Raw genomic sequence first — 24333 nt, forward strand, 5'->3', positions numbered from 1 at the left:
GGACCAAAAGTAGATGGACAAAGAAAGTTGTTGGAGATTTGTCAGAACTCTAGAGAATGACCATAGCAAGGTCATGGAGATTACAGATGGACAAAGTTACGCGGTGCCAGACCGAGCTGATGACCACGTTGTCATGGAATTATTAGGTGTGGTCAAGTGGGCTTAGTGAATTATAAGAAGACATTGCCTTATTAATTACGGCTTTAATTAAAACGCTACTGTGTAATCTTTAAGAAATTAAACAAAATATAACTAAAAGCTTATAGCCTAGCCAAGATTAAGATTAATTTTCGGGCTACTTTCCAATAAAAAGAGGTTAGAGGCTAACTTTTGTAGATGAGAAACAATATCAAAGGGATTGATTTGAAAAAAAAATTCAAAGTGCTTTATGATAAGAAAAACATATAATGGATATTGAAAAATGCTTGTAAATATGTATATACACATCCAATTTATTTTATTTTATTTTCATAATAGGTGAAACACATTAAAATGTACAAAAACACAAGCAAATATATGTTAACTTAATTAACGCAGCAATGTAATGAGAAGCAAAATGTTCACTTTTTAAATCACGCTTACCTGCATAAAAAGAAACGAAAAAAACAAAATAAAAACATGTTAAAAACCCTAGTGTGTCATAAATGGCTAATATTCAACTCTATGCTATAGCTTTCCGTTTACATATTTTAATTTATCAGTGTCTTTAAAAGAATTTTAAATAATTATATTTCAAATATGAATTTGTTTTATAATTGTTACCGTAATGATTGTTATTCTGATTTTGTTATTAAAAATGTAATAAAGCTGTACTTTATATTTTCTAAAAAAAAAAGCTATAATTTCATGTTCTGACAACAATAGACACTTTTATCGCATCTAACGATTATTTACATTGAAGTACTTACCCTTGTATACAATTAATAAATTAATAACTATAAAATAGGAAATAGGTAAAAGAAAATCATGGTCTAGATTATGTAAGCAGATCTAATAGAACAATTCCAATTCAAAATATAACATAATAAAACGTGGGCACAGTTCAGTAAACATAAATTTAGCTTGTAAGTAAGGCAATGTATATTTATTTATCTACAAAATGTACATTTTTTTCTTTTGTTTACAGCGTTAACAAAATATTAAATGCCCAACTTCCAAATATTTTATTTATTAATACATAACTGAAGCGTAAGCAAAAGTAAAAGATACGTGTTTTTATTTTATTATAACTGTAATGCTCATCAATTTGAAATGTTTGGAAAAACTAACATTGTTTGGTCAACTATAATGCTCTGACACAAACATCTTAACATATATGTTTTCTTCATAATGTAAACAATGCAACGCTTTTAAGTGTGCACACATATCAATGGTATAGGCTACTAACTTAACTAGGTAATGACTTGTTTTTCAAGAGTTTAAAAAAATTATTTGTGTTAACATCTTTGTGATTTAATTGATCTAAGAATTAATATTTTCTATTTAATAAAATGAAGCATACCAAATGTTGCATATTAATTATTTCAATACATACATCTTTTGTGAATAGATATATATATATATATATATATATATGTTTTTGTCTGCATAGCAGAAACAATAAATATTTACCACTACATTTAATAAAGGTAAGTTAAATATAAATTTCAAATGAACAATTTAAAAAATACTACTTATAGACTATATACAAATAAATGCCACTTAGTTGGTTTTGTTTTTTAATAAATGTGTAAAGAAAAATATTTAATAGAGTTTATTGTATTTAAGTTGTAGAAAACATTTTATATGTACATTGAATAAAACACTTTGTAAAATACACAATTGTTAATATTTTAAAAATATCAATAAATGCCTTTTCTTTCAAACGTGTGTAATTAATATTTAAAATTAGTAAATAATTTTTTAAATATGTGTATCTATTGCCAAGTGCTTTAAGTTGAGATAGAGAACGCCATTGACTACCTATCTTCCACTATCCCTTTTCCCCGCCTTACTTTAAAATAGCCATGTCATGAGATTAAGTGCTAATTAGCAGCGCAGCTAAGCCACATTTGTAACACATGTATTCGAACTGCCTGATATGGGTTCAGCTATATAAACCATAACAATTCATTTTATTTTATGTTTAATTAAAACAAAATTTCTAACATTTTATTCCTAGAAGCATTTCCATCAATGGATTCGTGTTTCAACCTGCATTTTCACTTTTCAATTCGTTTAGCCGCTCAATCGTTTGTTTTCTATTTGTTTTAATCTTTTTTAATCAAACTCAATTCGTACTGTTTGTATCCTTTTCATCTTCTTCTTCGTTCTTAATTTTAGCGTTGGAAGGGATCCCCTTCCAACACAATTAAGGATACGTGTCAAATGGTTATGCGCCATTGAGGCCATTGACCAAGAACAAACTACAAGGCAGCAGTTGTTTGATTCTGGAGTTATCTCCCCAAAAGAGGATTCGAACTCGAGACTTTTCGGTTTAGCTACCTTGAGCTTTACCGACTCGACCACGCCGACCCCTTTTAAATACCCGCCTTAGGTGAGACATTTCGTAATTCCTAGTTCGTCAAAGTTGTTTATTGAAAACATGTTTTTTTTTTCCTCTGCTTTCAGACACCTGACCTTGTCTCATGTTTATAAGCTATGAAAATGGAAGGTCAGATGGGGTCGGTAAAGCTCATGGTTACTAAACCGTGAAGTCTCGAAGTCGAAAGTTGAGGGGATCCCTTCCAACACTAAAATTAAGAACAAAGAAAAAAGACGGTCAGAAACGGTCTAGTTTTGACGTGCTCAATGCTTCTTATGTTTACACTTCGGACCTAATGAACGGTTTATTTTTATTTTTTTTTAATTGGTCTTTCAGTTGCCAAACTTATCCAAGTCGCATGTGTATGCTATGAAAGTGAACGACAAGAAACGGCTGACTGTTATGCTAGGAGACTATGTGCCATGTCGAGTAGTGGGCTCGGATGGACTCTACCTTCTCTATGACTATTATATTTTTATTTACCAGTACTCACTTTCTGACTTTGAAATATTACCCTATACCAATATTGCTATTTTACGATTTCACGCTAGACTGTCTCTGTAAAAAAAAATGTCAAACAAAAATGTAACAAAGTCACCAAAACACATTACACAGTCACCAAGACACGTTAAGAAGTTTAAGTTAAAAAAAATCTAGCGGTAAATATGTCGTTGAAAATTGTTTTTTTCCCCAAACATGACATAATTACGAGGGCCTGTTGGTGAAGAAAGCGAACAGGACCAATAGATAGAAACTTGTCTGTTGTACTAGATTTGTAGCTTTGTTTTTATCTGGGGATCAATGTATTGATAATCACATTAAGCATTGATTATGTATTAATTTTAATACATTGTAAATTACAAATTTTAAAAGAGAAAACAGATTATATTATTAGCATGAAAAAGGTATTTTTTTTTCACATTATTTATTAAAAACAAACAAGGTTACAATTGAAAATCTGAATGTGAATTTTACGAATATAACTTTTAAATGTGTTTATCTTTCTAGCTTTGCGTTAATGTAAAAACTAAAGTTTAAAAAATCCCATTGTATCGTTTGAAAATGTATTCCTAATATATTTTAAAACTTAATGTTCAATAAATAAAACTCAAAGCAACATTGTTCGCTATCTACAAAACAAACCGACATACCATATATCAGACATCCTGATGGTAAAGTGGTAGAGTTATCGTCCCTGGTGCATTGTCGGACGAACTTAGTCTTGTGATTGTACACGACACATCCAGAGCTCTCAGACAAGAGCACTTCATCAGAGTTCCTTTTTTCTTAATACAATAGATACTAGGAATTAGCATAACTTTTTATTAATATTCCAATAGGCTTTATCTGGGTCTGATTAAAAAACGACCTAATACAAACAATTTATATATTATTAATACAAACAATTTATATCTATAAGCAAAATTTACAAGTTACCGAAAATCACTATACAATCATCAGTCTCTCTTTATATATAAATAAATAAATAAATGTATATATATATATATATATATATATATATATATATATATATATATATATATATATATATATATGTATATGTATATGTATATATATATAATATATATATATACATATATATATATATATATATATATATATATATATATACATATATATATATATATATATATATATATATATATATATATATATATATATATATATATATATATATATCATCTGGAGTCCTGCTCCTGGTACTCACCACTGTTACAGTCTTGCAGTACGTGCCCAGCCAGTTTACCGTCCTGTGCGCCACACACTTCGCTCACTTCACGCGCAGTGCTATTGGTGTACGATAAGCACGTGCTTGTCTTGCAGATATTATTCGGACAAGCCACACCTAAATGATGTCAACAAGTGATAGCAATAAGTTAAAATGTAAAAATTGACAAAGATTAGTGAAAGTGAAACGTTTAGGTAACTCATTTAAAATCAAAATGCTTTTGCAAATGCAACATTATTTAATATATCCTCATGATATTGTATTTGTTCTTACAATTTTATATAATAACTGCATATATTTCTATAAATATTTGTATATGATTTATTACTACAGGCATTTTATTTGTATATGTATGTATATAAATAAATAAATTATATATATATATATATATATATATATATATATATATATATATATATATATATATATATATATATATATATATATTATTGTTGTTTTTGTAGGAGAATATGTAAATATGTCTTTAGGCTTAACTGTTGGTTTCTGTGTGTTTCTGTCCGGATGTATTAACAAGTCAACCTATCATTACACATACACAAACTCAATGTTTATTCTCACTGATACGTTAGATGCTTACATATCACACATGTTTAGAAACAGACTACACGCTTTTTACAAACAAAAATAGTTTCATTATTTATATATATTTTTTGCAGTTCTTTTTAAATTAAACTTTTGAGTTTTAAAATATAATATAGTTAGTTTTTTTAATGTTTTTTCTTTTCTTTTTTTTTTGTTTCGTTTTGTTTTTACTTTAAAAAAAATTACTAGACTCTTTATTAAGACAATTATTTTCAACCAGTATAATTCCGTGAAGAACGCACAAATATTTTATAAGCCAGAATGTGAAAACTATACGTACGAATTTGTTTGAACTCAAAAGAATACGGTATAAGAATGGGGTAGCTTGCTTTGGCTTGAATGCTCTTCAAAGTGTAATCATCAGGCTTGATATCATATATATAAACATTAACACGATAATGAATGGGCGAGTTGTTGGTTGGTTCAATCTCGTAGCTGTATTTGATCTTCTCTGTTTGCATGGTGCTCGCCTTTTTGCTGATGTTTACACCGTTGAGCTGGAGGTGCAGTGGGTTGAAGATGCTTTGATTTGCAATGATACACAAGGAGATGTTTGCATGGCTGCCTATTGGTGCTAGGAATGTCTTGGGGGTGGGGGGATTTTTACACATGATTGGGTAGCCTGTAAGAGAAAAAAACATTATCAGTTGTGGTTATTTTTGGAGAGGAGTGTCAGTGATTAGCGTTATAATCCCTAAGGAAAGAGGAAAGTAGGCCGGCCAAGAAAATCCTGGGGAAGAACAGTAGAAAAAACGGCAAGGACTGTCGGGCTTAATGTTGGCGCATATGAAGAAAGGTGCCTGAAGCCCAGTACACGTGGCTGCAGCCCTTTGCTCCCCAGGGTCAATAAAAGAATATGTCAAAGTCAGTCACGTGTCAGCTATTAATAGATTAAATCAATAGTGTCATGAAACGCAATTCAATAATCAGTGTGGAAGCTATATACATAGATATATCTTGTCGGTTGCTATGAAACTGCGGAGAACCTAGTCTTTCTTATGTTTGTGCAAAAAAAAATGGAGCAAATTTAAGGACTAACAAAGTTTTAAAACATTTTTCTATTTTTTATAAATATTTTTTTTAATTGTATACGCGCAAATGCCCTAAATAGAACTTCGACAAAGTAAAATTGCTTAAATAGACGAGGGAACGATAGCCATAACTAGCTTTAGGCCTAAATAGTAAAAGAAAAAAGATCATGTTTCATACAGCTGAAGCGGCAAAGAACCAATACCTCATCTCGTTAATGATACAGCGGTTATTTCCCTCAGAGAGTTAAAAATACAAGACATTTGAAAGTACTTTTTGAAAAGATATGTTTCATATGCCCAAAATACATGAAAAAATAAAGGTCGTATACCCTGAGACACAAAATGAAACATAAAAACTTCTCGTCTGGTTAAAGAAGATTTTTAAAACTATACATTCAAGTATCATCTTTTATAGAAGATATTTACAATAATTCGTACAAGTATCATCTGTTATTGAATATATTTAAAACTATACGTACAAGTTTCAGCTATTATGGAACATATTTGAAACAATACGTACAATAATCAGCTGTTATAATACATATATATATATATATATATATATATATATATATATATATATATATATATATATATATATATATATATACATATATATATACGTATATATATACATATACATATATATATATATATTTATATATATATATATATATATATTATTTAACGTACAAAGTCAGCTCTTATAGAAGATATGTAAAACTATACGTACATGTATTAGTTACAACATAAGCAATGGAGTCGTCCAATATCTTCTCACCGACCCTAACGAGGCACCTGTAGGCACCTTGTGCCTCACATTTATTAGGTGTCAACGTGTATTCCAGTACTACGGTGTTCTTGGTGCTGTTTAAGACATGCCCGACTTCATCTGTCAGGGTTATGTTCGTGTTTTCACTTGCCGTGTTGATCTCACACCGAAACGTGAAATCTGTCTTCATTGGTATGACAATGGGTTGCCGATTGTCTTTTGAATATTGTATACCGTTGAGTAAGAATTTAGTAATGCGAGGCTCTTCTGAAAGAGAAATCGTAGTAAAACTCAAATAATTGGGGTTGTTTTTTTCAAGTTTTTTTTTCAGTATAAATCAATAACAATCACAAGATATTAAACTACACAATAGCTAATACAGATTACATTTCGTTAATTAATGTGCAGACTTAATTTAAAGATCAAGCTGCAATTAATGCAAACATTTATTTACACAACAGTTACCTGCTAAAACGGTCGCTGTGAATGAAGTAACGAGAAGTTGAAGCATCAGACATAACATCATTTTCATCTTTGATTCTTTACAATTGTATGGATTCAAATATCTTTAGCTCCTAAATATATATATATATATATATATATATATATAAAATAAGTACATATATATATATATATATATATATATTTACATTTATATACATGTATATTCATGTCTATATACATGTGTACTTATATACATGAAGGTCTACAAACATTTTCAAATATAAGGGTTGTATAAATTAATATACAACACAACTAATATACCTCAAGCTTTAGTGGGCTTAAAGCTACAATAGCATTTAGCAGTGAATGGTTAAAACGATTCACTGTCTGCTGGCCTCTGTATTTCAAGTGGATGAGTTGGTTACACGCTTTGAACTAATCAGACCAGCAGCTTGTATTGTGAATAGAAACACGTTTGTTGCCAGCTAATGAGTATTAAATTCCATTTACTTTTCATTTCTACAGTGTCTATGCGATGAGCTTTATATGAAACAAAACCACAATCTTTCGCAATAGCGTAGGTTGAGAAAATACGTAGTCTACTTAATTTTTAAAGTATACATTGGCGTCATCAGAACGCTCTTCATGATTCAGTCGTCATTTTTATCATACAGGAAATCACGTTTATTTTGCAACGTCTTTGCATGTGCGTCGATGGGTTTATGACAAGTCATGCGAGCTCAATTTTGACCGACTTCTTGTACAGCAATTTTATTCAAACTTCCCAGATGCGTTCTTCCTCAATGACAATACAATGATATCTATTTTTTTAAATCTAATTAGACATGAGATTAGTAATTGAAATCTAATTAACATATTACTGATTTCAATAATAAAAGTGGAGATAACTAGCTAAACGCGATCACATATAAGTCTTCTGAGCTGTGGTTTACGCAGAATGTTTACCAACGTAGAGAAAACTCAAGTTTGTAAAGGCTGTGAAAGCAGATAATTTTAAACGCATTTACAAGCTTTATTTTTAGTTCTCAACATCGGTTGTAGGTTTGTGGCAAATCTTATAACTCTGTTTTGACCAATTTCTAATGCAGCGATTATATTCAAACAATACAGATACTTTTGTCTTGAAAGACAATTTATTAATATAAACTTTGTTTTTTGCTTACATGACATGATATATTAGTCATTACAAATTAACTAAACGTTGGGCAGGGGCAGATATTCATCTTTCAGAGATCGCGAGCCAGTGAACTCTGTTTTAAAGCAATTATCTTTAGTGGTGACCTATATAAATTTCTTATACTAGTTATTTTTATCTTATTATTATTATTATTTAAATCATTTTTCTAAAAGACAAATCAATATGGTTATCCAAGATTTTATTAAATCAATTAATGATAATGTCACTTTAAAAAGATGCAGAGCCCTCGTTTTTTATTGTTCTGCTAAAGGAGGTGGATACTCGCGTCTTAAGAGGAAGTGATATTTACTTCAGTTTCCGTGTTGATGCACTATTGTCAACAATCAAACCAAAGTATTAAAAAAGTCCGGTATAAAATAGACTGACCACTTCGAGCAATCCTAGCCATACAATTTACAACATTTACCTAGAAACTGAACTAATATTTTCCCCTTCTCCACACACAAAAATGAAAAAACATAAAAAACGTTTTAATAACAAGCTTTTTTTTATAATAATGCACTAAAAGTAGAAACTAAATGATTTTCTTTAAATATATAACAATATTCTTCTATTTAAAACTATAAAGTAAAGCGTGAGTCACTATAATATTTATTGGATAACTTTACGAATATAAAAGAAGAGACCCACGCTTGTAAAAAAGGAAGAATTTCTCTTTAGAATTTTAATAATTTAAGTCTTAAACCTATATTCTGCAGCGATTTGCATAGAAAATAATTTGTATAAATTTATTCTAATATTCGAGTGCTTTTGTTTTGGTTTGGATGTGGTCGTGGGGACTTTTGGACACATGCTCGATGCACATTTTATGTATGTAGTATAGACAATGATCTCAGTATAATTTATACTCGTCGAAACTTTTAACAATCACAGAGTCATAAAACGTGAATAACGCTAGATATTATTAGAATTCATTGTTTATCCAAAACGACGCAATTTCACTATACAAACTGATTTTTTAATTTTGTCTACTATAGTTCAACTAGTACAGGGGTCTCCAAACTACGGCCCGCGGGCCGCAGCCCGCGAGGTCCTCTCATCCGGCCCGCGGAGATCTTTTTGTCCACGGAAAAAACGTTTGTTGGTGATAGCTGAGGAACTTTGCCCAGAAAAATCAAAGACAGGACTGGAAGAAATTGGCCCCCGAACTGAAATTTGATAGTCAATGCGGCCCTCGGACTGAAAAGTTTGGAGACCCCTGAACTAGTACATTAGGCAGAGTCCCCTCCCCCTACTAGATGAGCAATGAAATGATGATGGCTAAACCAACTAGGGGAAAAGGGCCAGATGTCGCCGGTGCGGCTCCTAATGGTGTCACCCCCCCCCCCCTAACACAAAAAAAATTACAGACTATATATATATATATATATATATATATATATATATATATATATATATATATATATATATATATATATATATATATATATATATATATATATATATATATATATATATAAGGTGTCACTTGCCCCTCCCATTTTGACAATTCGCGTGAATTTGTGAACACATTATTTTAAAATACAAGGAACAAAGTAACATTTCATGGTTTTCTAGATAGTTAGCATGGAATGCACCAACACCCCCCCCCCTCTCCTTTACACCCCCCTCGTTGTCGGTGGGGTGGTCAATTTGTAATTGAAAGAATTTTTAAACTGTAATTAATCATTAATTAAAATGGAAAAAATCTCTTTCTTCTCTAGTTAGAATTTTTTGCCTTGCTGTTACCCCCTTCCCAATTGGTGTCATCCGGTGCGATCCGCACCCTCCTCCCCCGCTTTGCGACGCCTCTGCCTTTCATACTTGATGTACACATATTTTATAAAGGTCATGTGAATGGGTGTTGCAAGAACACCAACACGCCTGTAAGGGTGATCCGGTGCAAAGCAAAAATATACGATGAATATAAACGAGAATAATTCGCCAATTATTGTAGTCTGTCTTCGTCTTTTCAGATAAAATATAATTCAGATTATGTAACTGGGTTCAAACAAGTTATTTCTGCGATTAGCGCAGTTGATATAATCAGCTGTATGAAGTGTTTTATGTTGAAAAACGTAGCACCTATCTGACACCTTAACAATAAAATCTCGTGTGTCATTCGTGGTTGTTGAAGCTATAAGATATTACTCTCTTTTTTAAATTTCTTTGATTAACTTTTTCCTCTTTATCTTCGTGAATTGTTAACGCACGCAACCACTTTTATCGAACATATGTGTTTCTAACGCCAACATGTCAAGGAAGTAAAAAAAATGATGAATTGTACCGACTTACATTTGTATTTCTGAGTGGTCCAGAAAGTGGCATGAAATTTTAGGTATTGAAAACAATGACACTAATAGTTCTTGTATTAAGAAATTTAAATTTAAAAAAATAAATAGAAAGAAAAGCGTAATTTTCAACTTCGACTAGGTTTGGTCTAGACTCTAAATATACAGTGCGTGAACTATGTGAGAGATACACTATGATGGCGTGCGGGGGTGAGGTGGGTCATGTTACTGTCAGTCTACCCTACCCTCGGGGAGGGGGGGGGGATAGGGGAACGCATAAGGCAGGGACGTCCGCCTTATCATGTCGTGAAGAAACAGTTTTCCCTTAGCTCAACCTCAATGTGACGGAGTAGCCTAGTAGTAGAGAGCTAGACTGCTAACCCGTAATTCTCGCGTTTGAATCCGGGTTCCAATCAGTAGAGTCCACTCAGCTCTGATGGGTACCTAACGTACATTAGGGAAAATAAAGGCTGAAGGGGCCTGTGCATAGTGCTAACCACACTATCCCTTTATGTTCTCAACCCAAGGTATCATCACATGTAGACAATACAAAATTACTTGGCTTGAAAATATCTTGCACAATTACACCAAGTGTAGGTTGTTGGAAAAGTAATCACTGGATTAGATAAAAGTATACAGTAGGGCCAAAAAAACAAACAATTGCAAGAAAATGAATAGGAAAACGAAAGTAGCTATGGCTTATACACGTTTGTACGTAAGTACAGTTGCCTTTGGAACCTGACTGTCTATAGAGTAGGTGAAGATGAGTTCATTTATTTGTTTTACTTCAGCACAGGGATAGTGTGGTCAGCACTATGACCCACCCCCTTTCAATAATGTAAGGCACCACAAGGTGGACTGATTTGAACCCGGATTCGAACTCAAAACGTTCGGGTTGTATCCGAATGCTCTACAATTTGACCACATCATCCCATTTACGTACACGTATGTAACTGGAACAAAGTACTTTTTATCTGGGCTAAAACTATTGTTTTAATTTTAGCTTGCAACTGAATATAATAACAAAATTGTTCATACACATTTCTAAACCATACATTTCATTTGTCCTAAAAAAGATACACTAAACTAAATTACTCTTCTCATTAAAAAGGATGTAGGCCTACTTGAAGCGAGTTCGTAGAACACTCAAGTTTTATGTCACGAAAACGTTAGATCCTGTGTAATGAGTAGACTCAAAAATTTCAATAAAGCATGTCTCAATCTATTTTAAACTTTAACTTAATCATCAAATCTTTAAAAATATAAAGAGTTTCCTTATCAGGAATAAAAACTCGCGGTGAAATTTTGCGTCAAAATACAACTCACCAGATAGTGCTTGAAACCTCTAATCTGACAATACAACACAGCCGGTAATTCCCCGTGAGTCATCCCGTGTGTAGAGGGTTGCACCAGACTTACGCAACAATTCGTGAGCGCTTGCACACACCCACGTGTACACTCACGTCTACTCGCACGCGCAACAAAAACGTACACATACACGCACAGATAAACGCATAGACACGCACACATACACGCACTCAAACGAACACAGAGTGTCTTTTTTATCTCCTGATACATACAACATGTATATGTAGCCGCAACAACAAGCGATGTATGCGTCTAGAATACATTTCGTTGGACAAGAGGTCTATTAATATTATTTCTTATTTTAATCACGGTGAATATTCAACTACATAAGTGTAGACATTTCACAATAAGCTTTTTGTATTCAATGGCTACATAAGTACATAATATAAGTGTATACATAATACTGCTATTGAAAATACTGGTGTGAACACTGTCCATTCTTGTTTGTTTTCATACACGGACCTCTGTACAGTGGCGTCGCTAAGTCGGGAGTCACACCCCCCCCCCCCCCGACACCAAGTCTCTCTCTCTCTCTATCTCGCTCTTCAGGGGTAATTGACAGGGTAATTTCCTATATATATATATATATATATATATATATATATATATATATATATATATACATATATATATATATATATATATATATCATTTATCATTAGCTCCACACCTCCAATACATGCCATCCGTCCCTCTTCTTCACTCTCTCACTCTTCCTCTCTCCATCCCTCTCTCCCTCTCCCTCTCCCTCTCTCCCTCACTCCATCTCTCCCTCACTCTCCCTCTTCCCCTTCGCCTACTCCCTCCTTCTCTGTCCCTCTCTCTCCCTCTCTCACTTCCCCTCTCTCCCTCTCTTTCCCTCTCTCTCTCCCTCCCTCCCTCTCTCTCTCTTTTCCCTCTCTCTCTCCCTCCCTCCCTCTCTCCCCCTCTCTCTCCCTCTCTCACTCTCCCTCTCTCACTCCCCTCTCTCCCTCTCTCTCTACCTCTTTCTCCCTCTCTTTCCCTCTGTCTCTCCCTCTCACTACTTCTCCACTCCCTGTCCTAACTGTCTCACCACACCATTCCTAATTTTACCACTCTCTCACCTCCTCTTCCCTCAATCCCCTGGTTCTCTACGTCTCCTGAACCCCTCCTCTACCCCCTCCCTCCTTCCCCTTGCATTTCCTTTCCCCTTCCCATGCTATACATCTCGTCACGCCTACGCCAGACCTAGCCATCCTGTATACAACACAGCGATAACCCTACCTAATTATCCACAGCCTCAACCAGCGCATGTTTCATGGCCAGTCTCCTGTACTCATTAGCAAGTTCATCTGGAACTAAAAGCGAAAGACAATTAGCTTGAAATGTGATTCTCAAATTAAAAAATTAAACTTTTTTTTTAAAATTATTTTTAAAACATATGGCCAGCGATAAAATCATAGTTACATTTTTGAAAATTAAAGCAGTTTGGGCGCCATCGATTTCATTCATCTTCATATTTTTTGTATAGACGATAAGGAGCTTAAAATAATTTTAAATGATGTATTTTATCAAATCAAATATTGAATCAATCGGAGTGGCCAGGAAAATAAAACAATTAAAGTCACAACAATAGTTTCATGTGGTTAAATAACCATTGCGTACGGGTGACTAAAGATAAAGATAGCCTAGGTTGGACTTAATCAGTTTGATTCAAGATCTTTAAAAATGCATCCTTTTTATTCTAATGATATCCCTATTTTAGATAGACCTAAATAGTAAATGTTAAATCAGTAATAAATACTCGTTTGAATATTTCTTGTCATAATAAAACCAGTAGTCATTTTGTACCTATGTTGTTATAATTATGATTGTATTTCTCAAACTATTGCTATAGATTTAGTTATTGAGCAGCTATTAAAGGGAAACAACCGGAAAATTATGACGACTTCCAGCTGATAATTAATTGAGTATGTTTGAACTGGAATTGTATATATATATATATATATATACACACACACACACACTCATATATATATATATATATATATATGTATATATATATATATATATATATATATATATATATATATATATATATATATAGCTTATGTATATAGCCCTTGCCGTGGAGCAGGAGCTTACCGATAGTTTATCCATAAGGGCAGGTTAAAGTAGCAAAAATCATATTTTTCTTGAAAAATTTGACATATGACTTTTTGATTGAAATATAAACTATATTCATTTCTGAATAAGAATAACAAACAATATTTCAAAGATAACAATCAGATATATTTTTAATTAATTTTTTAGAAGGGTCACTTTTGTTTACTTTTGCTCTTTAAAATAGGCCTAAATTTAAAATGCCAACAGTTTCCTCACTAATTATCCGATTTTAAAAAATTTTTCGGTTTTATGATATTTAGCTCTACCACTGTACAAGTTTTTAATACTACTATTTTCGTTGTTAACATGGATTTCATTGGTTGTTACAGGCTAAAATATTTAGTTTATTTGAATTTCAACCAATCAGAGGCTTTCTTACAAAATCGTTTGGCAGCCATTTTGTTTACAAATTTCACATGTGCTTTCCTGTTGACTGGATATCTTCATACAGTTAACACATAATTTTGTGTTGTTTACATCTTGTGTTAGTCTATAATTCTAGATAAGCATTAAAAAAATGGGGAAAAAGGCAAAACAACGTAATGATCGTCCAAAGAAGAGAAAATTTCACGGTAATATGTATTTTAAAAAGTTAAAGTTCGATTGTGATTGTGATAAGGAAAATGAAAGAAGCTCTGTCACAGAGTCTGTGATTGAAGATGTTGTCCAGGATATTGATAATGAAAGTAGCCATGGGGATGCTGAACAGATAAGTACAAATACATCTTTTATGAAATTAAACTCAAGTGTAAATGTTGAAAATTCTTATTCTGATAGCAATACAGGTTACAGGTTATTTGATCTCCAAAATTTAGTTAACTTTATGAGAGTATTTCCATGTCCCTCTTGTGAGGAGCATTGTGGTTTTGATTTAACTGAAAATAATTGTGGATTGTCCTGCAAAGTTTCCTTTTCTTGTATAAAATGTAAGGAAACATTTACTTTAAATAGTTCTAATGAGAATATTAACTTAAGATTTCAGTTATCAATGTACTCAATAGGTTGCCACTATGAGCAAGGTAAGAAATTATTAGGTAATATGAATATGCCCCCTCCTGTTAGTGTAACTCGCAGCAATCATTTTAAAAGTAGGATACATAATGCTACAGCAATAGTTGCTAACACTGTACAAGAAGAAGCAGCATCAGAGCTTAGAAGTTCTCAATTGTCTGAAGATGTCACAGTATCGTGTGACGGCACTTGGCAGAGACGCGGCTTTGTATCTAAAAATGGAGTATCCACTGTCTTGTCTGTCAATCCTAAAGGTCCTCCTAAAGTTATTGATACTTTTACAAGTAGCAACTACTGTGATAAGTGTTCCAAGAGCAAAAAGAAGCTTTCCCCTGAACAGTTCTTGATATGGAAAGAAAAGCATGCAGAAGAGTGTGAGCAAAATCATGTTGGAACCGCAGGAGCGATGGAGCCGCAAGGAATTCTTAAAATATTTCAACGGTCACAGGAAAAGTATGGATTAAATTATGTAGGTTATCTAGGGGATGGTGATTCCAAAAGTTATAAAACTGTTGCAGATGCAAACCCAGAAATTTATACAGGTAAGAGTATCACTAAGTATGAATGTTGCGGACATGTCCAAAAGCGCATGGGGCGCAGATTGATGGACAAGGTAAGTGAATGCAAAGGAAAACTTTATAAAGAGAATGGAAAGCAATATAAAGGTATAGGAGGAGCAGGTAGGCTTACACAATCAGCAATTAAGAGAATACAGGGTCATTATGGTGGTGCTATTAGAAAAAATGCAGGTAATATTGTTGCAATGAAAAAGGCTGTTTGGGCTATTTGGAAACATAGGACAGGTGTACATGATGATTGTGGAAAGTGGTGTATTGGACAAAAGGACTTGGATAAAGCAAATAAGAATAAGCTACCTAAAAACAGATGAAATTAAACCAGTATTTGAGATCCTCTCATCCAATGCTTTATTAGAGAAGTGTTTGCACGGCGGTACACAGAATGCGAATGAATCTTTTCACAATTTAATTTGGAAGAGGTGTCCAAAGACAGTCTTTGTAGGAAAAAAGAGGTTGGAAATAGCTGTACATGATGCTACTATTGTTTATAATCAAGGGGAGTTGGGTCGCAGAGAAGTTTTTAAACTTTTAGGCTTAGATTGTGGTTTTTATGCCGAAGCGTCATTTCGAGCTTCGGATAAAAAGAGAATTATGTCTTCATTAAGTGTCCAACAAAACCAGAATTGTATGTCCAAGAGCTCAAAAACTAGAGTAACTAATGCAGATGATCACATAGATGATATATATTTACCTGGGGGCTTTTAGGTTCAATTTAGTAATCAGAATTTGTAAAATCTTTCAGTTTTTCTTAATTTTCTCAAAATATGAATTTTTGGTATATTTTTGACACGGATGTCAAGATTATTCAAAAATTATTTAAGCTTTAGCTATCAAACTTTCAGACATTGTTCCTCTCCCAAGTGTGCACCAAACATGCTATTTTTATGCAGTTTGCTATTAGAGTTTAAAAGTTATGACTTGTGAACATACCCCTACCCCTACTACTTTTTTGAAAAATTATAGTCACTTGGGTAAAAATTCATAAAAAAAAAAGTTTTTATTGGTTTTAAATAATTATAGTTCAGATTGTGTATTTTAAGTAAAGCTTCAAGGCTTGATAATTTGTTTTTTAATATCTTAAGTAGAACTTAAATAATCTTGACATTACTAACAATAACTTTTTGGGTGATTTTAGCCCATTTTGACCATAAAACATGAATTTTTTTCCAGAATTATACTTTAAGGTGGGTTTATTAATGTTTTTATCAATACAGTACCTATCCAAACATATATAAACACATTTGAATTAATGTATGTGCATTTTTCAATTTGGGGGTTTAACCTGCCCATAAGGCCGATTCATTTACCCAGGTTTATGGAAAAAAAATGAACCAGATGTAGGCCCAACAGAGCTAAAGTTTTGAAAATTGTCATCGCTTTTCACCAAAGTAGCAATGTTTATATAGGGAATTCGGACCGTTTAGTTCTAAAGAGCTTCTGATGTCTTCACGAAAATAACGCCTATTTTATAGTAACCCCCGAGGGTATTTCTACGACCTCAGGAGTTATGAATGGGTTTGTACGTCCAGTTATTTGTATTTATTTTTTTTACAAAAAAGATACTATTTTATATATAGAAATATAGCCTCTGGTCAGTTAAAACATTGCTCCGGGGTTTTCCAGAGGGTAGCACCATTTTTTTCCTGACCTCCTGGGGCCGATGTACATCTCCAAGAGTTTTCAAAGGGTTTCTAAGTGGGAATTTGTTTTCGATATATAGCTCATCTAAGGAGAATTTCACTCGTGGACACTTTTTAGCCAATACACATTTATTTAACACAATACACATTTATCCGATCTGCATTATAATGGTTCGGTTAGATAAATAATACCATTACTTTTATTTTGAGTTTGAAACGAAGTTACTAACATCCTAGGAGCATTTCCATCAATCTCTTTGTATTTAAAGTTGAACTTCCACTGTTCAATTCGTTTAGCCGTTAATCATTTGTTTTCTATTTTGTTTTAATCTGTTTTAATCAAACTTAATTTGTGTTGTTTATGTTTATATCCTTTAAATTACCTGCCTTGGGTGGGATATTTTGTACTTTTTAGTTTGTCGACGTTGTTTATTGAAAACAAGTTGTTGTTTTTTTCATTGGTTTTTCATAAACCTGATCATGCCTCATGTGTTTATAAGCTATAAAAGTGGACGGTCAGAAACAGTCTATTTTTAAAGTGCTGACTGCATTTTGTGTTAACACTTTGGAGCTAATCAATGGTGTTTTTCTTTGCAATTGGTCACTACTGTCCACGTCTCTTGTGTAGGCCCTATGCTATAAAGTGAATGACCAAAAACGGCTGACTGCTATGCTATGGCGCATAACCACTTGACACGTGCACTTTATTGTGTTGGAGGGGATCCCTTCCTTCACTACAATTAAAAACAAAGAAGAAGAAGCAGGACGGTCAGAAAAGGTCTAGTTTTGAAGTGTTGACTGCTTTTTGTGGTTACACTTCGAACCTAATTCACGTTTTGCTTTTTTTTTTTTTTTTATATGCTTTTTTTAAAAATTGGTTTTTCTGTGGCTACACCTGTCCAAGTTTCTTGTGTGGTCTCGGATGGACTCTACCCTTTCTATGACTAAAATATTATGTACCAGTAATTACTTCTGAACTGAAATATTACCCTAAATCAATATAGCTATTTTACGATTTCAAGCTAGACTGTGTCTCAGTGTTTTTTCCAGACTTTATTTCTCCGGGGGAGTGTTAAAAGTTTATATTTTCTATAAAAAATTCCATTTTATTTGGGAGGGGAGTGGTGGTAGACTTTCTTAGGGGGCGCGGAACTTCCCGAATAGATGACTGTAAAAGTAAAGTTCAATCAATTGTAACAAAGTCAACAAAACACATCAAGTAATTGAAGATAAGAATCTTGAGCGGTAAATTTTACGTTAAAATATCTTTTTTTATTCTGATATGACATATAATTACGTAGACCAGTTATTGAAGTAGGCGAACAGAACCAACACATAGAAACTTGTCTGTTGAACTAGATTTGTAGCTTTGTTTTTAGCTGAGGATCAATTAATTGATACATTTATTCAAAGCTTTATTTAGGTATCACTTTTTATAATTTTAAATTACAAATTTAAAAATAGGTAAAATATTATATTATAAGCATGAAAATAATTATCAATTAAATTTAATGGTTGTAAATGCCGCAACAAATCAAGTAAAAACGTAATTCAAATTTGTCATAAATATTACTTTTAAATATGTTGTTCTTTCTAACTTTACGAAAATGCAAAAAAAAAGTAACTTTTAAAAATTCAATTGAGTAGTCTGGAAATGCAATCATTATTACATTTTTAAGCATAGTGTTTAATAAATAAAACTTAAAGAATAGAGTTCTCTGTTAACAAAACGAAATTGGCATACCATATAAGAGACATCCTGTTTGTAAAGTGCTAGAGTTATCGTCCCTGGTGCACTGTCGGACGAACTTAGTTTTGTGATTGTACACGACACATCCAGAGCTCTCAGACAAGAGCACTTCATCAGAGTTCCATTTTTCTTAATACAATAGATACTAGGAATTAACATAACGTTTTATTAATATTCCAATAGGCGTTATCTGGGTCTAATAAATAAAAGGACGTAAATAATACACTCTTATTATTTCTCTATACTAACAATGTTCCAAAGTGTTATTTATTTTTTTATTCTTATAGGCTTTATTTAATTTCTGATAAATAATAAATTTTTGCTAGTATTACTATGCTAATACTGGCACACTAACATTGTTCCAAAGTGTTATTTTTTTTTACAGTAGCGTAGCGAAGGGGGGGCGGGGGGGGGGGGGACTTATGTCCCCGGGCGCCGACCTTAGGGGGCGCCAAAATGGGTTGGAAAAATAAATTGAAAGGTTGAGGGGGTGCAAATTGAAAATTTCAAGGGGGGGGGGGGCAAACCGACATCTTGAGGGGGGGGTGCAATCGAAATCTTGAGGGGGGGGGTGCAAATCCAAAAGTTTGTCCCCGGGCGCCTAAAAGGGTCGCTACGCCTCTGATTTTTTTATTCTTATTGGCTTTATCTAATTTCTGATAAATAATACATTGTTGCTAGTATTACTATGCTAATACTGGCCCAAAGGGTTTCTTTAAGACATTTTTATTCAGGCAGGTGTGGTTCTTGAAATTTCTTGAGGTTGAAAGTGGCATTTAAAACAACCGTCGTGGGATGAGTAGTGTTTAAAGTATAAAAAAAATAATTTCTATATATATTTATTTTTCTGTTTCAACGGGAATATTGGTGTCAGTGAATATGTACGGGTGGGGGTAAGCCATTGCCCCTTTAGAGTTGTCTGAAAGAAACACTAGTAACCGTAACCTAGTCTTGAACTTATGTCGTTATTTTAATCTGTCTCTGACATTAGAGATAACATTTAATTAGATAAAGGAGGAGAGTGGGGTCTCAGCTAACTACTATAACACTTCCAATATATAAGTGAATATATTAGTTCCCAAAGTTCACTCAGCTATTGTCGTTTTCTAATTCTTTACACACACACACACACATATATATATATATATATATATATATATATATATATATATGTATGTATATATATATATATATATATATATATATATATATATATATATATATATATAATCTGGTCGGTTCCGGTGACTTGACCGCACACAGAAAAGATCTGCTCCTCGTACTCACCACTCTTACAGTCATGCAGCACGTGCCCAGCCAGATGACCGTCCTGTGTGCCGCACACATCTCTCACCTCAAGTGCAGCGTTTTCGGTGTACGCAAAGCACGCGATTGTCTTGCAGATATTGTATAGACAAGCCACACCTAAATCACGTCATCAAGGGATATTATTAAGTAAAAATCTAATCGTTGACAAAGATTAATAAAATAGAAATCTGTGGATAACTCGTTAAAACTCAAATTGCTTTTCGCAAATGCAACATAATATTAATATATCCTCACGATATTGTATTTGTTCTTTCATTTTATGTTATTAATAAGGCTTATATAATAACTGCATATGTTTCTATAAATATATGTACGCAATTTATTTGTATACTGTGCTCTCGTCCCATCGACAACGAGAGTGGATAGAAGAAAGTATGACGTAACTTTTTAAGAGGGTTTCATCACTGCATTACTAATATTATATTATTAGACCTTGTTTTCTAAAACTGAGTTATTTAAATATAAACTATGCCTACGTTTGGATCATATTAATCAGGGCATATGTTTACCTACACTACCGCATGAAAGTCTTGAGTGCACGTTAATCACTAACCGAAATAGTGAGGTAGAACAGACTTTAGTGACCGCCCTGGTGTCAGGGACGTAGAGGGGCGCTCTCTGGAGCCAACGTTTGCACTACCGCAGGGGCGCCGCGTACTGCCCCTGGATCCTTAAAACTAACGTAAACGCCATGGTGCTCACAGCATAACTTAAGGCGCAAAATAGCACCATGTCGGGGCGCCGGCGGACACGTCTGATTCAATTCGGTGAGTAACTATAACGCCCCATCTTATCCACAGTCTATTGCACTGTTTAAAACGAATTTATGCGCCATTGGGCTCACGGGATAACTCATGGCGCCAAATTGCACTCTGTAGGAGCTTCGGAAAACGCTCCTGATTTAATGTAGTGAGCAAGTATCAGGCCACATCTACTCCATTGTCTATTGCACTGATAGAACGAACGTAGGCGCCATTGCGCTCACGGAAAAGTCCAGGGCGCCAAATCGAAAACGGCGTTGGTGTTGTAATGCATTAATGGATTAAAGGTGTTGTAATGCATAAAAAACACACACACACTCACACACACAGACACACATATATTTCTTTATTTATATATATTTATATATATATATATATATATATATATATATATATATACATATATATATATATATATGCATGTATATGTATATATACATTTTATTGTTGTTTTTCTAGGCGATTGTCTAAATACGTCTTTAGGCTTAAATGTTAGTCTCTTAGTGTTTGAATGCGTGTGGATGTGTTAACATTTTCAACCTATCATTATACATACACAAACTCAATGTTCATTCTGTCATTTACGTTAGATGATACACATCACACATGTATTTAAAGAGATTGACACACTTCTTACCAAAAAAAACAATCTTTTTTAAGTTATTTTAAATTAAAATTTGAGTTTAAAAATACAATATTGGTTTTTTTTTTTGTTTTTTTCTCATTTTTTCCACTACTTTAAAAAAAAATTACTTATTGAAATTATCCTAGTCTGCTTATCAAGACAATAATTTTCAATTATTTTCAACCAGTATAATTCAGTGAAGAACGGACAATTATTTATAAACCAGATTGTGAAAATTATACGTACGTATTTGTTTGAACTCAAAAGAATACGGTATAGGAAATGGGTAGCTTGTTTTGGCTACAATGGTCTTCATAGAATAATCCTCATGCATAACATCATGTATATAAAGATTAACACGATAATGAATGGGCGAGTTGTTGGTTGGTTCAATCTCGTAGCTGTATTTGATCTTCTCTGTTTGCATGGTGCTCGCCTTGTTGCTGATGTTCACGTCGTTGAGTTTTATGTGCAGTGAGTTGAAGATGCTTTGATTTGCAATGATACACAAGGAGATGTTTGCATGGCTGCCTATTGGTGCTAGAAATGTCTTGGGGGTGGGGGGATTTTTACACATGATTGGGTAGCCTGAAAGAGAATATTTTTAAAAGGGGGTAGGCTCAAGAAAAAAAAAAAAAATTCTTAATTAAAACGTTTTATTTATTTATTTGTGTATATTTAAGTTACGGTATTTAAAGGAAAATATTTGCAAGCATCAGGGACTCTTTTAAAAATATTGTTGCCATGACAACAGCAGCCATCTTGAAAAAAAAATTTTGGGGAGTTCTACAATTTCATTGAAGATATTTGAAACAATACGTGCAAGAATCAGCTATAGGTATATATATATATATATATGTATATATATATATATATATATATATATATATATATATATTTTAACGTACAAAGTCAGGTGTTATAGAAGATATGTAAAACTATACGTACATGTATTAGTTACAACATAAACAATGGAGTCGTCCAATATCTTCTCACCGTCCCTAACCAGGCACCTGTATGTGCCTTGTGCCTCACATTTATAAGGTGTGAACGTGTATTCCAGTACTACGGTGTTCTTGGTGCTGTGTAAAACCGTTCCGATCTCGTCTGTCAGGGTTATGTTCGTGTTTTCACTTGCCGTGTTGATCTCACACCGAAACGTGAAATCTGTCTTCATTGGTATGACAACGGGTTGCTTTTTTTCTTTTGAATATTGCATACCGTTGAGTAAGAATTTAGTAATGCGAGGCTCTTCTGATAGAAAAATTGTAGTTAGATTCAAATGGGTTTTTTTTTCATATTTTTTAAGTATAAATCAATTAAAATCACAACATATTAAACTACACAAAAGCTAATATACGTTACATTTAGCTCATTAATAGGCAGACTTAATTTAAAGATCAAGCTGATCTACCATTAATTCAACATTTATTTACACCATAGTTACCTGCTAGAACGGTCGCTGTGAATGAAGTAACGAGAAGTTGAAGCATCAGACATAACATCATTTTCATTCTTGATTCCTTACAATGGTACTGATTCAAATATCTCTAGTTCTTTTATATATATATATATATAATTATTTGCATTATTTATATAAGCATTTCCTCTATACTATACTATCTAGAACAAGCAAATCTTACTTCAATTATATTATATATATATATATATATATATATATATATATATATATATATATATATATATATATATATATACAAATAACTATATGTCATAAATGATGTAGGCTTATATTTATAAATAATTTATGTATATATACCAGCCGTCCCGGCCAGGCCCTGCACTGGGCTGTTTGAAAAACCTATCTGTGAAGGACTATGACTTGCCTGTTTAGTAAGCAGCATATTCATGGCTTTGCCCAGGCTAAGGTTATACATTACTTTTCGAATTAACCCTAACCACAATAAATCAAATTCAAAACATTAACACAAACCTAAACACTAACGCAAACACAAACCCAAACAAAAACGCATGCACAAAACAAAAACGTAAACACAAACAAAAACACAAACCCAAGCCTAACAACAAACGAAAACTTAAATAAAGAAACATACGCAAACACATAAGCGAACACAAACAAAAACGCAAACAAAAAACACAAACATAAAGGCAAACATAATCTCAAACACAAACGTGAACACAAACATACATGCAAACACTAACGTAATTTTAAACGCAAACATAAGCGCAAACAATAACGCAGAACTTAAACACAAACTTAAATACAAACATAAAAGTATAATGCTTACATTATAGACATATAGTACCCTGCGGGGCGCCGGCGGAACTACCCGATTCAACTTAATAAATTACTATAATACCAAATCTTACTCATACTCTATCACACTGCTTAAAACCAGCGTAGGCGCCATAGCGCTCACGGTAACGCCTGCGACGCCAACTAACACCCTGTCGGTGCGCCGGCGGACGCACTGGTTTTTATTTTGAGATGGACTATAGTAACCCTTTATATCCACAGCTTATCGCTCTATTTAAAACGAAAGAGTGCG

General features: G+C 33.1%; 2 protein-coding genes across 3 annotated transcripts; both read right to left on the reverse strand.

Annotated features, from left to right (window-relative positions):
• Positions 1-390: 390 nt before the first annotated feature.
• On the reverse strand, positions 391-11985 carry LOC131927393 (uncharacterized). Of its 2 annotated transcripts, none has more exons than XM_059283100.1 (7): positions 11940-11985; positions 7146-7255; positions 6642-6947; positions 5158-5499; positions 4254-4391; positions 3676-3810; positions 391-3315 (listed from the first exon to the last, which is right to left on the reverse strand). In XM_059283100.1, the coding sequence occupies exons 2-7, from the start codon at positions 7210-7212 to the stop codon at positions 3230-3232; spliced, it is 1074 nt and encodes a 357-aa protein (XP_059139083.1). In that variant the 5' UTR covers positions 7213-7255; positions 11940-11985; the 3' UTR covers positions 391-3229. The 2 variants fall into 2 exon arrangements, with proteins under 2 accessions (XP_059139083.1, XP_059139084.1); XM_059283101.1 differs by lacking the exon at positions 11940-11985 and adding an exon at positions 7446-7604.
• A 6613-nt stretch (positions 11986-18598) lies between these two features.
• Positions 18599-23345, reverse strand: LOC131927396 (uncharacterized). Its single transcript, XM_059283106.1, has 6 exons — positions 23250-23345; positions 22751-23056; positions 22049-22390; positions 20375-20512; positions 19082-19216; positions 18599-18716 (listed from the first exon to the last, which is right to left on the reverse strand). The coding sequence occupies exons 1-6, from the start codon at positions 23314-23316 to the stop codon at positions 18631-18633; spliced, it is 1074 nt and encodes a 357-aa protein (XP_059139089.1). The 5' UTR covers positions 23317-23345; the 3' UTR covers positions 18599-18630.
• Positions 23346-24333: the final 988 nt, after the last annotated feature.

The sequence above is a fragment of the Physella acuta genome, unplaced genomic scaffold, assembly GCF_028476545.2.
Source record: "Physella acuta isolate Inbredline_101_S28 unplaced genomic scaffold, ASM2847654v3 ptg001396l, whole genome shotgun sequence".
NCBI classification, from domain to species: domain Eukaryota; kingdom Metazoa; phylum Mollusca; class Gastropoda; family Physidae; genus Physella; species Physella acuta.

What these genes read in the sequence shown, in the direction of transcription:
- LOC131927396 (XM_059283106.1), bottom strand. Translation starts at nt 23,316, where the DNA reads ATGAAAATGATGTTATGTCTGATGCTTCAACTTCTCGTTACTTCATTC. An exon ending in TTATGTTGTAACTAATACAT is followed by an intron (nt 22,391 to 22,750) that starts GTACGTATAGTT and finishes ATTCTCTTTCAG; the next exon opens with GCTACCCAATCATGTGTAAA. An exon ending in TTTTGAGTTCAAACAAATAC is followed by an intron (nt 20,513 to 22,048) that starts GTACGTATAATT and finishes GACGTGATTTAG; the next exon opens with GTGTGGCTTGTCTATACAAT.
- LOC131927393 (XM_059283100.1), bottom strand. Translation starts at nt 7,212, where the DNA reads ATGAAAATGATGTTATGTCTGATGCTTCAACTTCTCGTTACTTCATTC. An exon ending in TTTTGAGTTCAAACAAATTC is followed by an intron (nt 4,392 to 5,157) that starts GTACGTATAGTT and finishes GACATCATTTAG; the next exon opens with GTGTGGCTTGTCCGAATAAT. An exon ending in ATCAGGATGTCTGATATATG is followed by an intron (nt 3,316 to 3,675) that starts GTATGTCGGTTT and finishes ATTGATCCCCAG; the next exon opens with ATAAAAACAAAGCTACAAAT.